At 33.4% G+C, this 17,094-nt stretch overlaps 1 protein-coding gene across 3 annotated transcripts in view; it reads right to left on the reverse strand.

The window, feature by feature from the left end:
- The window catches only part of FAF1 (Fas associated factor 1), a 483,547-nt gene that overhangs the window by 192,761 nt on the left and 273,692 nt on the right, over positions 1–17,094 (reverse strand). For all 3 annotated transcript variants that reach the window (XM_087865864.1, XM_087865865.1, XM_045799577.2), the window contains one exon: positions 3,893–3,979. In XM_087865864.1, coding sequence (XP_087721990.1) covers positions 3,893–3,979 — 87 coding nt within the window. The remainder of the gene's footprint in view (positions 1–3,892; positions 3,980–17,094) is intronic.

Consider the following 17,094-nt stretch of genomic DNA (forward strand, 5'->3'; position numbering starts at 1 on the left):
ATGTTTTTACTATTGTCTCTCTCCTGTGCTGTTCCAGTAAGTTTGCTATTAAAATACATTAAACTATAAAAAACAATTTTTAGATTTAAAAAAAGGAAAGATTTTTTTTTCCTTTGTATAAGCATTATTAAAACTTGGAATTTTTAAAGCTACATATATTTAAATTGTCTGCATTATAATAAATAAGGTGTCTAGACATAATTCAGAGTGTTAAAATTATTTCTACTTTCTGGAAACCAAGAGCATCCTTGTTAAAGTGTAAAATGAGATTTTCGCCTACTTGCAACTCCTTGTTCTCACAGCTGAACTGTCACAGCATGAAAACATTCCCCTACTGGTGCAGCTTTAGATACCTATTTCCCTGGTGAAAGAGCGCAAAAGGAACTGAAAGAGTTATTGACAATTCATACAGTATCCCATACCCCATTAGAGTACAACTAAGCAAAGAAAATATTTTAACTCTGAAGGGAGATGGGACAACAATGTTTTAAATGACTGTTGACTTCACTGAGTAGCATTGAAAATGTCAAAAGAGTGTAGTCTATCAGGTTGGTAAGAGACTCAAGATTATACAAGAATCTAATTATAAGAAGTCTATTTCTTTGTCCCGTTTGCTGAGTCAAAGGTTAATGAGAAGTATGCTAAAGAAAACATCTCCTGTGTTATTGCAAAAAATTTCTCATGCAACATAAAAATGTAAATGAAAAAAGTATTTTAATCTAGTTCTCTCCATTAACTTTTTAAAAAATAGCTTTTGAGGTATAATTTGCATGCCACAAAATTTACTCATTTTTAAGTGTTCAATTCGATGATTTTTAGTAAATTTACAGAGTTCTGCAACATCGCCATGGCCTAATTTTAGAATACCTGCATCATCTCAAATCCATTAACTTCTTGATCTAAGGTGTTTCCATAAATTCATGGAAGCCACTGGTATCTAAAGTAACTATATATTCAAAGCCACACAAATATCTGCAATTGAGCGGGAAAAGTGCAAACTAACCTCACTTTTAATGACCTTTATAATCAATCTTCTACTCTGGCACTGGGAAGAAAATGTTCAGGTGCTTTCTCTGAAAGTTAAACCATTCTAAGTATTAAGTTATGGCACACTGTCTTGGAAAGAAATTAATTATATTTTTGTTGGTAACACATTTCAGGCTGTTTACACAGCTGACATTTCTCAGCTGTACCCAATTCATGCCCTAAGCTGTGAAGACGATCTTGTTTTGTAGCAGATGCCTCCACTTGAGTGATTTAAATAAGTAAAAAAAAAAAAACACCATCGCCTGCAACAATATAGATTACAAGCACCAGCTTTATGAGTTTTTATAATCCTAATGAAAGAAAGGTTTCATGACATTTCTTTGGCTGGGATCTCCTTAGAAGACTACAGTTATAAGCCATTTTTGCCAAAACCTAAGTACTGGAGCTAGTGGATCTGCTATGGCACCAGTTAAAAGCAGCCTGGCCCTAAACATCTTTGTTGTATCAAATCATGCAGCTCAAGGCAACATCCTGCCAATGTGGCAACATTTGCTCTGGGGAGGTGTGGGCAGGCATCACTTCACAGGTTCTGGGACAAGGTGCAAATATGAATAATGAGGCAAAAAGAATCAAGTCTCTTAATGGAGATTCCCTCTTGTGTTAGCTGTGACTTAGATACAACACCAGGTAGTATTATAGTCATGAATATGGTGAGTTTAAGCTGGTTTCCATATTCTCCTATGGGGCATGAAATTGCATTAGAACTCTTTGGTAAAAAATTAAATGTTATAACAATCATTAAAACATGGGCCTCATAAAAGACTGTCAACTCAGTATTTTTTTAACACCTAAAATGTATAAGGCATGATCCTACAGAAGAATTTTTCACTGAATTCTTTACTAAATTTGCCTATCACTCTTGGAACTTGAATCTGAAAAGCCTGTTTCAGTCCGGTGTTTTCAAGTATGGGGTCTCAGAGCAGTTGGCTTTTCAAACCCTATGAAGTCCCACATTTCTGGACTATATCACCTTATGTTCTTACAATTATTTTTGCTTTAAATTTTTATAGAAAATTTTACAGAAATTTTTACAGAATTTTTTAATAGAAATTTTACAGAAAACTTCAAATATATACAGAAGTCGAGAAAACAGTATAATAAACTGAATGTACCCATCATCCAGCTTCAACAATGATCAATACGTGGCTTACCTGGATTTACCTGTATCTCCACTCACTCTCCCAACCCCACAAGTTATTTTGAAGCAAATCTCAAATACCATTTCATTTATATAACCCAGCCAATTCTTGCATGTGATAATTTTGTGAGCTAATATTATATGTTAATATTAATTACAATAGTGACTCATTTATTAAGTGTCTGCTATGAGCCAGGTACAATACATATATTGTCACTAATCCTCCTCATAACAATATTGCAAATTAGTGAGGTAACTGAAGCTCAGAGAATTTAAGTGACATGGTCAGATCTTAATTATTTTCTTCTAATGTTATTATTTCTTGTAACAGATTATTAGACAACGCTAAGAACATTTCTGGTTTCTCCATGTCTCCCCAGGTAAACAGGAGGCTATCATTTAAGAACATCACTCTGAGTTTTGTAAAAATAAATGTATCACATTTCTGTCAAATGTGTCAAATTTTCTCCAATAGCGAAAAAAAAAATCCAAAGTAAAAACAACCACCACATCCTTACCCGTTAGCCATGGACAACCAGCCAATAATTCTAAAGACTGACTGTATCAACATTAATTATCAGTTGCTTAGAAATAAATGTGCCTAATGAAAACAAGTTTTACTGGAAGAGTTCACTTAAAAAAAAAAAGTTCCTCCATTTTCTGATTATTTTTAAAGTTCTATCACCTACAAAAGCAATTTCCAAAAGCACTGTGTTTAAATTGTGGAATAATTTAGACTCAGCATCTACATAAATTGTTTAAAAATGTTTCTATCTTCCACAAAATGTATGATGGTGGTGCTGAGAGAGAAGTAATTATTATACAGATATAAACACAGTATTTACTAGAAAATACAAAAAGGTAATTCGCTTCCTAGCTATAAACATTTGGGTATTTATTATTAAAAGATGTTTACAAAGTCTCAATTTCTTTTTAGCCCTATTCATTACAAACATTGGACAACTTCAAAATTCTTGAAACATTCTCATCTTTTACCTTCTCTTCTTCCTTTTTTTTTTTTTAAAGGGTGTGAGAACAAGATTATGGGTAAAAGTGGCCAAAATGTAATTTCAGCTGGCCTCCTTAGATGATAAAATTTACTTTCTTAGGAAAGAATAATCACTGCAAACAGGGCAGAGAGAGGAAAGGTTTCAAAAATTTACAGTAGGATAATCACCGTAAATAGACAAAATAATAGGTAAAAATGACAGACTAAATCTTTTCCTCTAGCTTTTTACGGCGGTGAAAATTATGGGTATTTTAAGAATAAAGGGCCATTAATATTACTATAAAAATTAACTTTTTAAAAAACTATCAACCTGCTATGGGAAATGTAATTTTAAAATTAAATATAATGATTAGGTTGATTTTGAGACATCTGTCATTTAGGGGAAAAAATTGTGCTTAGGATATTTCATTAGGAACATCTAAATATATTCTTTTCATTAAGGAAAAGATTAAATCAAGCAGCATCAAATTCCTGATATTGTTACTAACATTACCAAAAGAACGCTGATATACTTGGTTTATGATATCTGTTCTGCAAGTGAACTCAAATTATCACAACTCCTTATTTTCATATTATTTGATTTATAAAGTTCTTTCAATGGAACATTCAGAATATTTGCTTCTGCTTATTATCACAACCAATCAGACTGAAAGTGGCAAAAAAGAGAAGAGAATAAAAAACTGATAACTGTCACTTACCGAGTCATCTGTGGCAGAAGTTGGCCAGCCCTCCCATAATTGATGGCGAACAGGGATACTCGTAAGGTCATACACATTTCTCTTTACCTATACAAAGAAAAAGCACAATTAAAATAAGGTTTCCACATGACTTATGATCATTGCCATTTATGTGATATTTATTGTATTTCCTTTTCTCTTCTGGATTTGAAACAAAAATTTGGAACTAGGAAAACAAAAGTCAGAAAAATTTTGTAAAAAAATCTAAACCAAATTTAAAAGCAGATTCTCAATGAAGGCTAGGTGAAATAAAGGTTCAATAAACATCTCCCTCTGCCAATTGTTTTTATATTCCTGGATGACTTCAAGTTTCTTTTTAGTCACGAAACTTCAGGTGCACAGTTCATCTATGATGGATTATAATCATAAATGTTAATAATGTTTTGAATTTTTAAATGACTCATGATGTGCAATAAACAAAAGATATACTTCAAGTTTCTATATAGTTTTTGTTTTGTTTTATTTTTTGGAGAGGGCAGGAGGAAAAACCTGAAGGTATCTTTATTATTTGGTGGAAGTTTCAAAGATATAAAACTTAATAAAGCAGCACAGATTATTTCTTTGATATCACCCCAAATTAAAAACTATTTCAACAGAATATTAACTGAGAGCCATCCATTAAAATACTATTTAGGCTCTTCCTGAAAATAGAGTGATGATACTTTTTAAATACTGTTAAAGATGAAAAACTACTTTTCTCAACATGCAACATTATACCTTTCATTTTAAAAGGACAGGAGGTAAGTAATTTCTCCAAATAAAGTGCTGGAAGTTTAAACTCTATGTTACCCAGTAATTAAGAGGTGTCATATCTGTCTTCAGCTTTACTTCTAAATAGGATACAGAAATTCTGTATCATTCTGAATGTACAAATTTAAAAAACTAAGAAGTCTAAGAATGGAGAGATCACCCCATCTTAACTAACTCTTCAAGTTAGTTACAGGAATACCTGACTGTAACAAGTAAAGCTAATATTGAAATGTTGCACATAATCTGTTCTATGATGCCACTTCGATATGGAAAACAAGCAGCATTCATTCATGTTTTAAAAACGCAGAAGCCTAAAGTATCATGTTGTCCAATTACAGCATCTTGTATCACATTACTGTTTATTATACATAAACACATCTAAGTTATCCTTCCAGTGAAATAGAGATATATATTCACTGGGGAAAAAAACAAAACAAAACAAAACACGGAACTCAATCTATTTTTATCTCTAATGTACACCTGTGAAAAAAGACTAAGTAAGTGAGAACTGAGGAGCTTGGGGGCATGGCTTGATCCCCACTCAATTCAAACAAACAGCTTTTCTTCAGAGGTTCTTAGCAATGGCCAGTCTACCATGCAGTATTTTGTTTATGGCCAGTTGCATTAAGTGTGAAAATTTGCATTAGTTATTATCAACCCAACAATTTAACCAAATGCAACTGGGCAAACTTCTGACCACTTCCACTAGCCAAGACTATTTTGTCATGCTTAAACAGTACTGCTCTTAAGAAGGGTGTTCCATAAACCCAAAGCATTATATTAATAAAAGAAAGGGAAAGGACAGAAAAGGGATTATGAGGAGACTTCAGGCCTCAACACAAAAAATTCCTTTCTTAAAGTTATTTTTGAATTATGGTGACTAGATATACCAAGCTTCCTCAGCTATTTGGTGGGGGAGTAGAAAGATAAGACAAATATTTATCTGTTGGAAAGGTGGCAAGCCTACCCCAGCATTGAAGAGTATACACAAATACTATGGGTTGAGTTTAGAAACAAATAACTCTGGAGTGGGATTCTTTAAATTCCACCTTAATTCCAAAACACAACAATATGGTATTATGAAATAAACAGTATTTTTCTTCTTCCATTAACTCATCTGTAACTGCACTGAATTGAATAACATTCCTTTGCTATTCTAAGCCTGAAAAGCATGTTCTGGCTATAGTGTTATGTTGGTATAAAGCACAACGCCAGACTGATGTGCTGAACAAAAGTGATCAAAGTTAGAGTAATGTTAGCCATTGCACAAGTATTTGGCTTCATTGTTCTTCCCAGAATGACATCTGTTAAGCAACCTGTCATAGAATAAACTGGTTAATGTGGACAGAACTTGGCTGAGACAGTACAACGTAAAGCATATTAGGCAAAGCATATTAGGCTAATGTTTGATTGTTCCAATGGAAAAACTAAATTGACAGTTTCTGAGATTAAGCAAAAAGAATCATGTGTTAAACCACAATCACTAAACAACAATTTAAGTGAACAAACTAGTCTTTCAAAAATAATTCCCTATTTTATCAATGCTGCAACCATAGGCAGATTTTACCATTATATGAAAGAAAGATAAGTGATAATGATAGCAAAAGCACAAAACGAGTGATAGTTTTACTGATGGAGATATTCAAATTCCATTACCTTTACTGACGGTTTTACTTAATGAAAATTTTACGTCACAATCTTGTAGAGAAGGAAAAAATCCCAAATGCACACAAAAGTAAAAATGATTCTTCTAAAAAATTAGTATTCTAGGAAACCTGAGTAACAAAATACAGCTGTGTATGAAATGATGCAGATGAATTTAAGGTCATCATGAATCAAATGAAGAACACAGAGTTCTCTCAGAGAGGGAAGAAGGATGGAGAAACAGAGGAAGAAGGAAAGTGAGAGGCTCAGGGAAGAAAGGTAGGACTAAAGGGAAGGGGGAAGGGGACGGGGAAGAAGAGAGAGAAACTGAGAGACTGACTTGAAAGATTTGACAGCACTTGAGAGAGGCAGAAAGAACATACACAGGCTAGGATGTTGTAGCTGACATGCCCAGCTGCCATTATTGTGCTACTTCTGATGGAGTTTCATCTTTAGAGACTTGTGTTAAATTCCAGTTAAGGACAAGTGGCACTTCACAGAGTAACATTTCCTAAGGGCCTTTTTGTCTTACACGTTTTCTTTGATCAGCATTAGCTCAATAACATGCTGAACCTTCATAATCTTTTCAATTCTGGTTATGCATTAAGCTCTAAATCTGAGATTTCAGGCTGCTAAACTATGCAAATGTTTCAATTAATTCTGAAGAAATTTAATAAATGCTTTGATTACCAGCTGAACATTAAAGTTATGTTGCAAAGTATACTCTTTATGGATCAAGTATTCTAGATTGACAACAGACTTTTCAGAGTTTGTTTTCTAGATTTTCTAAAAGGATAGTTTCATTCCTTCCCATTGCTTCAGATAAGACAACTGTTTGTGATGAAGAAAAAAATTATATTAACTTGAAATAGTATAGAATATAGTACTGATGTGTTTATTTGCTTTTCATAATAAACATCTATTTGTTATACAATAATTAATGTATAAAGCTAAGCAATGCTCTTTACTTCAAAATTCATATTTCCTCATGTGGAATTTTCAGTGATAAATACAGCACTGGGGAAAAGATCATTTTTATTATGACCTGCTCAATATAAAATTATATAAGATCTTCATCTCCCACAAAGTTTTCTTTTGAGTTCCATAAATTTCCAAATTATTTTATTTTTTAGTTAAAATTTATCAGAATTTCTTAGAAAAAAAATTCTTAGGAAGTTACTCTGCTAAAGGCTAAATTTTGAGGCTCAGATTAGCCTCAAATGAGTTGTTTGTAGCTATTCAAACTGAAATATAAAAAACTTAGTAGAAACTTGTGAGCCTTAATAAAATCATTCCTTGTGTGCTAAATGTTGATCAAACTACTGAAAAACATTTCAGGGAATTTTAAATGTCATTTCAGTACTATCCAAGAGAAAGCAGATTCTGACAGTAGAAAAGGCACAAGGTTTGAGGTATTATGGCATAATGAGAGGAGAGAACTAGATTTCTAGTCTTAATTTTGTCCAGCTGTTATTGTGGGCAAGTTGGTGAAATCCCTCTGAGACTTAGTTTACTCAATATTAGAAGAGAATAAAACAAGATCACTTCTGATTTTCAAAATTCTAAAATTTTATGACAATATTGGAGTTAATCCTAGGAACAGGAAAAAAAGAAAACAAGAACAAGAAAGCAATATGGGAAAGTTTAAAATGAACATGGAAGAAAAATAGTAAAGAGTTAATACAATACATCAAAAAGGAAAATTGCAAATAATTTCAGGTAAGAAATACAGATTTATAATAAGCATTTAAGTGAATTTTTTCTTAGATGAGAAGAGTCTTAGCTTTTGCTTTTTACTACACTAAAAAGTCTACATTTTTTAAAAGGATAAATAACAGTTTCCTCTTACAAACTCTCATTTAAAAATAAAGCCAGTCATGTTGGTTTCCCAAATAACTATTCCATCAACCAAATGTTATCAGTGAGGCTATGGTTTTGCCAGAATATTACTAGCTAAGTGATATAGTTGTAAAGTTCCATTAATTTATGTCAACATCTTTAAAAGTTTGAAATCTGGCTCAGGATTCTTCACATATCAAACATTTTAATAGAGCAAAAAAAGAAACAAAATACTTAATTGCCATGGGATTAGAATAGCTATCAATTTATGAGTATTCTAGTTCCTAATTTTTCTGAATTAAGAATACTATGGCAAATTACAACCCTTACCAAAAAGCACCCTGAAACAGATATCTATTTCATTCTCTTATCAATCTTAGAAGAAAAAGGTCCTGTTAGAACCTATCCAAATTTAATTATATCAAACTTTGAACTCCAAGTACTTCACACTATCAAATGGTGCTCTGGTTAGGAGTTTGCTAAATAGTAACTGCACTGAACAAATAAGTATTTGTGTGTGGGTGTTTAAATCAAAATAAGGCATACAGACTAGGCTTCCTTCCAGTTTCCTAGCAATCTTTGGTGCTCTGAAAGGCTTATAGTTAAGAAACCAATCATTCCTGATCCAGACTGGGTTTTGAACACATACTTCATATCTAAGGACTTTTCTTTTTCTTCTTTTTTAACATATTACATACTCACTGCAGTTGCAGAAGGATTTGTTTTACTAAAATGCAAGTTAAAACCATCCTAAAAATCCTTCCTGAACAAAAACACTTGAAACCGGATGGTGCAAGGGGAATGAGAAGGTGGCATCAGTAATCAAATGTTAATTAGCAAGCTTTTTTTCCCCTTCCCTCAGGGCTGGCCTGTGTTGGAGAATTCAAATCAGAAATCAATGCTCCAAGTGTTTAACTATTACTTCTTCTCATTAACCATTTAAAAGACTCAGCAATTCTCTCCTCATAAAAACAGTAACTCGAGACACTTCTTTTTCTCAAATACCATTTTTCCAGAAAACAATGAAGATGTTGTTTGAAGAAAACTATAAAATTGAAGTTGCTTTCAATCAGGCTTTGAACTGACTGTATTCTGCTCCTTAAAACATCTTTTGGCTCTAACTGAATTCTCCATTCCAACAACTGTAACTAAGTTTTGCTTTGTATACCATACTTAAAAAACTTATTCTACCTCTTGTCAGTAAAGAAGTTTGACAATTGGCATTTTAAGAGACTACTGGGAATGATGACAATAAAGCTAATCAAATATGGGAACACATTTGAATGTATATACTTGGAAATGGATTTTAGCCATCCTGAAAAACTACCAAGGATAAGATTTAACACTCATTAGAAACATAGTTATATTCATAATTGCCTACCCTAAAAGGTTGGTGTGGGTGCAAATGATATAAAAATTGCAAAGTTAGATCATATTTAAAGTGACTGAACTAATGATCATAAATTAAAATAAATTCATATCTTTAGCCAAAGGTTAAGCCTGGATGTTAAAAGAGAATTCCTATAGTGCTAAGAAAATGCTTACAGATGATCAAGGCTAAGTATATTTCACAAATAGTTAAGATGCTAAATTTTAAGAGCTTTCTGGAAAAAAAACGGTTTCAAGAAACTATGAAGTTGCAGAATTTGAAATCATAAACAACAACAATAAATAGAACAACTATTTTTCTACAAACAGTGGTTCTCAAAGTGTGGTACCTGGAGAAAAATACTATTATCACCTGAAAACTAGAAATGAAAATTTGGGGGAACTGTCCCAGACCTAGTGTGTTGGAAACTCTGGGGCCTAGCAATCTGTGTTTTAACGAGCCCTCTAAGTAATTTTTTTTTTTAAAGATTTTATTTATTTATTCGACAGACATAGAGACAGCCAGCGAGAGAGGGAACACAAGCAGGGGGGAGTGGGAGAGGAAGAAGCAGGCTCATAGCGGAGGAGCCTGATGGGGGGCTCGATCCCATAACGCTGGGATCACGCCCTGAGCCGAAGGCATACGCTTAACCGCTGTGCCACCAAGGCGCCCCCCTCTAAGTAATTCTTACTAAGCCAAAGTTTAAGAAGCACTGTTTTAGGATGTGTGAATCATAGGCTTTCCCAGATAACCATGCCTCCCTGGTTCAAGTTCAAGTTCCTTGAATTTGTGCCTAATGTAGATAATCCTGAAAATAAATATGATTAATAATGATTTGTTACAGAAATTCTAGACATGCTATAATTTTATTTGAATGATAAAGTCATCATTGTTAGTTTAAGAAATTAATGAGATACCCCACTACCTCTATACTACAGACTTTATAGCACTGAAATAATTGAGAAATAATTATCTTCATCATTGAAAATTTGTGTTTATTCTTCTGTTTTCTGCCTTAAGCTTAAGTGTGATTGCCTTCTGGCTATAATATATATTTAGACAATACAGTAAAATTGCAAATCCATAATAAGTGATATACTGGTCACAATAAATAAATAATAAATAAATAAGTAAACTTGGAAGACACCTCTACACATCAGCTGAATTGAAGAAATAAATGTTCCTAAACATCCGAGAACCATGTTTGAAGCAAATGAAAAGCTAAAGTTTTTTTATTTGTTCGTTTTTTGTCACTCTCTTAGGCTAGCTGAAACAAGACCTAAAGGAAAAATAGCAAGAAGTTAACCTCATATCAGTCAGTCAAGACTTTGTCCTAGAGGGCAATATCTCCTCTCTATTCTTTTTGGAAACCATAAGAGAGCAAAGTTTTTCAAACTATTTAGTGGCCTAACATATACAAATGTTTTTTAATGCCTGCAATGAATATATCAGTCATTCAAAAAAATGCTCTTAAAATTTTCCCTTTTAAAATAAAGTAAATCAATCAATTTATAACTCCTTCCACAATGGAAAACACCAATTAAGTCAAAAGTCAATCCTAGAAATAACTGAACATGATAAGAACATTTTTAGGAGTTTTACTTTAACTTAACCATTTTATAAAGTTCAATTTTATGTATTACTTCAAAGATGGATTATGCAAATCAAGAAATACTTGTACATCAGAAATGTTTTGATTTTTACATCTGAAATTTAGTAGACAATTTGATGTAATGTCAGAAGCAGTATGAAAGTTAATCTTAAGGATATAATCATATGTGTAAAACCCAATATTTAATTATAAGGACATTCATCGCACCTTGTATATCATCAGACATATACAAAATTGGCACAATTCTTAATATCCAATAATAGTATAAATGAATGAATGAATAAATAAATAAATAAATAAATGAAATATGATGCATCCATTAAAATGATGGTGTGGAACCAGGGTCAGCGAAGTACAGCCCAGAGGCCAAATTCAGTCTGCTGTGTTTGCAAATGAAGTTGTATTGGAACACTACCACTTCCACTTGTTTATATATACCGTCTGTGGCTGCTTCTGAACTACTGTGATGGCAGAGCTGAGGAGATGCAACAGAGGCTGTATGGCCTGCAAAGCCTAAAATATTTATGATTTATCCCTTTACAGAAGTTTACTGACCTTGATATAGAAGAATATTTACTAACATTAAAAGTCGTTACATATTAAAGAAAAACCAGGTTACAAAATTATGTACATTTCTGCTTGTTATTAAGTTACACACATATATACATATATACACATACACGTATGAATATATATTACATATGTGTATGTATAGTACGTGTACACACAGAAAAAAGATACACAATAAAGATAAAATTTGTTCCCTCTGTATCATGGTATTATGACTCATTTTTATTTTCTTTTTATCTTTTCTAAGTTTCTATTACTTCTGTAATAAGAATTTTGTTTTGTTTTGTTTTTATTCAAGGTAAAGACATGCCCTTAGAGTCAGAACAATCTCATTTTCATTTCAGCTGTGCTACTAATTATAAGTAACCCTGAACAAAGGAAAGGGGAAGGAAAGAGAAGCAACCAAACATTTACTGGGTATCTTCTACAAACCAAGAACTAGGTTTTATGTTAACATACCATCTTCACAACAACCTTTTACATGTATTATTATCTTCATTTAACAAATGAGAAAATTGAGGCTCAGAGACAATAAATAATTTACCTAAAGTGACTCAGTTAATAAATGGTGAGATTAGGATTTAATTTAGCTCTTGGAGATTCTAAAGTCTAGATTCTTTCATGACTATGACATAATCTTTTCTTAGCCTGAATTTCCTCTTCTGTAAAATAAAGGGTTGTATTAAATTATCTTTAAAATTCTTTCCCACTGGACACTCTTATAAACGCAATGTGTAAGAATTTTCTATGAGACCATTTATACTTACTCTAAATGGTGGGCATTAAGTGGTAACAAGTAAGAGTAACCAACTATAAATAAAAAGCTCTGTCATGAGACCCAGAGAGCCTTTTCACACCTGTTGTGCTGCAACAGGCAATGAAGAGAAAGTTACAGGCTGTAGATTTTGTACTTTTAAGCACTATAGAGGAATGACAACTGCCAGATCAAATAGCAACTTGTTATTGTTTCAACAATTGAATGTGGCCTTCACAGTAAGAGGGCAGTTCCTGGTGTCACACACAGCTGGGAAAGAAACAGCAAGATAAAAAATTTTCAAGGAAAATAAATCAGGGCAAAAGAAGAACAGTTAAAACAGTAAATAAACTATAAATTGAGAGGTAGCAAAGGCTCTTTCTCTTATAAACTTTTGCGCAAAGCCTTCTGAGTTTCCACCCTATGCTAATATAAGAGTTCTGCCTAGAATAAAAGAATATGAAGACAGTCACACTAGGCTTGCTTCTTCTACTTTGCCAATATACAGTAAATTATGCCCTACCTTATTATTCCAGTTTTCCTTCTCTCAACAGTTGGGCACTCTTGCCAACCCCTCTTTTATGCTTTTGATTTGGACAAGTGAAACTCTGGTCAAGAATTTGTTTTACTTACAATCTCTACAGGTTCTAATGTAAAATTGTGGGGCAATGACATCTACCCTACCAATTTGCTTTCTCATAGAATTTCATTTTCTTTTAAATTTTACACACACACACACACACACACACACACACACACACACACAGAGAAATTAAACTACTTGCCCAAATGTCATTCAGTTAGTCTAAGTCAGGATGATAATGCAGATTTTTAAAGTTCTTAATCCATTTCTTCTTTCCTCTTAAAAAAATTTTTTTAAAGAAAGACCATTGCTTCTAGAGGAAACATCGAATTTTTTAAAATGCTGCCAACCCTACTGTTTTGGGCAAAGACCCATCTTCATATTTTGATAAAGACTGTAGTATCCTTTACCCATTCGGGTAGCACCACACTGATGCTTACACATGATGTTTATGTTTGCTTTGCTGCTTTCTGTTGCCCATCTAGGCCTTTGCCTTTCTCTGAGATGCTGAAAAAAGTGGTGGGAACCATCAGCAATGGAAGCTCAGTCTATAATCAGGTCTCTTATAATTTTATCTTTTCTTGTTAACAAAAAAATGCAAAAAACAAAGACAACAAAGGGACTTAGTGTTGGGGTCTGCCATGAATACTAAAGTGGCCTGGGGGTGTGGCTCACCAAGTGAAAATAAACCATTCAAGTCATCCACATCAAGGAGAAAGTTTGGGAACACTAGGCCAGTGTTTGCATTTGGGGCCCTGGAGTCAGGAGAGTTACATTTCCCTTCACTCTGCTTAACCAAGGCACCAGAGACAACCTATTTAACCTCTCCTTTTGGAAATATTAAGTAATCTCCGAAGAGCAGACCTGAGTGATATTTAGAAGTGCATCCAGTTAGGTTTTCTGATTCTAACCTGTTACTTTCCAAGATCAGCTTTCAGTATTTCTCTCTCCAAGAGATATGTGGGTGGGAGGGCAGGGGGGATATCTTAAGGAAAGTAGCTGCCTTGACTAAGAGCAAAATTGTAATAAGAGGATGGGCACCATAATCACATACCTTGTTAATTTTAGGTGAATGAGGCAGAGTAGGAAACTTGTTTCAAATGACAATTTAATTAAAGCTTATCAAAGTGAATTGACACTATGAATTAAAGTCTAATACTACACACCAAACCCTAACTAAGGACTGATGCTGCCAGTGCTCAGAAGCTCCACACAACTGGGTTTTAATTAAGGCAGTTACAATCCCAACCCAAGGATTTCACTGTTAGGGCTGGCTCTGAATGTAAATATAGCTATTTTATAAAGAAAATAACAGGAATACCCTAGCCAATGTTTGCAATTTTTTTTAAAATCATGATTCATTAAATAAGTAGGCATTCCAAATAAATTGTCTGAAGTCTCCCGTTAAAAAAAAAATTACTCCTATTTATTCATTAACAAAGCTATTCCTTAGCTCATCTCTGCCATAACCTACTCTATTCAAAACCATATGGGAAAGGACATTAAAAAACCGCCACAAACCATGGACTTCTGGTATTAGTGCTACACACTGCATACCCCTATTCATTATTCTACCTCCCTTGTTTAATCTATCATTAAGATTCAGTGACCCTACACTAAATTTAAAGCAGATCCTTCCTTCCTCCCATGCCTAAATTCGCATACTTTTCTAGTCGGGGATGCCCTCAAGTATTAACAACTCTACGGGGTTTCTCTAATCTCAGCTCTGAACTATGTCATGCTATAGAACCAAGAAATTGCTGTTTTACATCTCTAACTATGGAGGCTTCCATATAAAAGGACCATATAATTTACTTAATAAGATAAAGGGGGAAAAATCACCATTTAATAAGTATTTTTTTCATTGTATATGAGGCGCATGGAGACACTGTCATACGCTATGTTGTCTTACAAGTTAATAATACGTAGAGGCATTACTTCAACTGTATTCATCACAGAACTCAGAGATTTAAATAATGGTGAAAGTGTCAGGTGTTGACTATCTTAATAAATGGAAAAACAAAGGAAAAAAAGAACATGCCGATGTAAATATACAGTTGATAAAACAACCACTTTGGGGAACAGTTTTCAAGAAATTAACAAGGTAGTATTTCTAGAAAATATTAAACTTCATTTTCAAATTATAAACAAAAAATCTTATGTACAATGTGGCAAAATAAAAGGTAAGGAGTTGTGTGTATGATGGTCTACCAGTGCTAACAGAATTTTCTGTGATGATAGAAATGTTCTATATCTGTCCTAATAGGGTGGCCACTGGTCTCATGGGACAACTGAGCATTTAGAACAGAGCTAGCTATTGTAGTTGATTAAGGAACGTAATTTTTAACTTTATTTAATTACAATCAATCTAAATTTAAATTGCCACATGTGTATAGTACCTACCCTACTGAACAGTATATTAAGATTACTTAAGGAAGCAGAGAACACAGAACAACATAAAAACATACCACTGATTAAACTATATACTTTATCTCCTTCTTATTTCTTTATAGTCCTTGAGACATAAAGATAGAAATATTGTGCTAAATTAACTTTTCACACATATACTTTTACTGTGTTTAATGATGTTAAAGTAGCCTAATAAGTACCAATAGGAACTATCTGCTTTAGTATTCTGAAATTGAAGGAACAGTGACAGAATACACATAATACCTTACTTGAAAAAAAGCAATATGGGCTATATTATAATCATTAAATATCCAAGACAGTCAAATATTTTTAAGGTAAAAATATAAGCTTGATTTACATAACTGCACATTATGTAGGTCTAATTATTCATCAATTCCTTTCCTCCCTTCCTTTCCTTTTCCTTCCCTTTTTCCTTTCCTTCCCTTTTCCTTCCTTTCTTTCCCTTTCCCCTTTCCTTCCTTCCTTCCTTCCTTCCTTCCTTCCTTCCTTCCTTCCTTCCTTCCTTCCTCCTTCCCTCCCTCCCTCCCTCCCTTCCTTCCTTCCTTCCTTCCTTCCTTCCTTCCTTCCTTCCTTCCTTCCTTCCTTCCTTCCTTCCCTCACTCACAAAATGGTTACCTGGGAATAATTACAATGCTTTAGATGTTACTACAACAAATGATGTTAACTGTACATCTGGCAGTTTTTCATTTAAGAGAGTGATGACTCAAAATTAATCCCTTCTTTTTGGCTAAGGTTCCTAAAGCATTCATAGGAGCGGAGCTGGAAAGAGACAGATGTAATGGATGCTATAACCACTACCAGTTTCATACTCAGTTCCTTGATTCAATAAGTTCTTACTGAGCATCTACCACTTCAGTGATTACAATACAGCAAAGAAAGTGCTGGGCGAACAAGATGCAGACTTCTATATTCCCTTGAGGAAGTGCCTTCAGTTGAGTTGGTAAGAAAATAAGTTAGAATAGCTATAATAAACTTGTTATAGGATTTTTTAAAAAGGTAAATAAAATGACTGAATAAATGAATGAAAAAAAGCAAATGGGACCAGAAGAGAGAGTTAAGAATGAAATACAAAGCATTTCTTCTCCTTTAAAAAAGCAGATCTTTTTATTAATGCTAAAAATTAGGGTGACATTAAAAAATACTTTTAAAGAAAGCACATAATGTAGTGCTAACAAAGTACTAGGAGAATTTCTCACTGGATTTTATAACAATAAATAAACCTGTTCTAAGTTTAACAAATACATTCATTGAGTGCTAATAATTCATGAGCATTCATAGCTGCCCAGCCAGTCAAAAAATATCTACTGAGTGTCTACCATGAGAAAGGTACTATTTTGTAGTAGTGACTAAGAGACAAAGTCCCTGCCTTCATGGAGTTTACATTTATTCTACAGTATGTATATGGCAGGTGGGGGTGGGCAGTAAGGAAGGAGACAGGAAAGAAATAAGTAAATATATAAACATGATAATTTCAGATTAGCTAAGTTCTATGAAGGGTGATATTAGACTCCTACACTCGTTCTCTACTTTAGATGAGTTGAACCCTGAATGAGAAAGTACATATCCCAGAAAGAGTGTTCCAGGCATTGAAACACGAAATGCAAAGGTACTT

Source organism: Ursus americanus, chromosome 12 (genome assembly GCF_024610735.1).
Source record: "Ursus americanus isolate L20-20 chromosome 12, mUrsAme1.1.p, whole genome shotgun sequence".
Lineage (NCBI taxonomy): Eukaryota > Metazoa > Chordata > Mammalia > Carnivora > Ursidae > Ursus > Ursus americanus.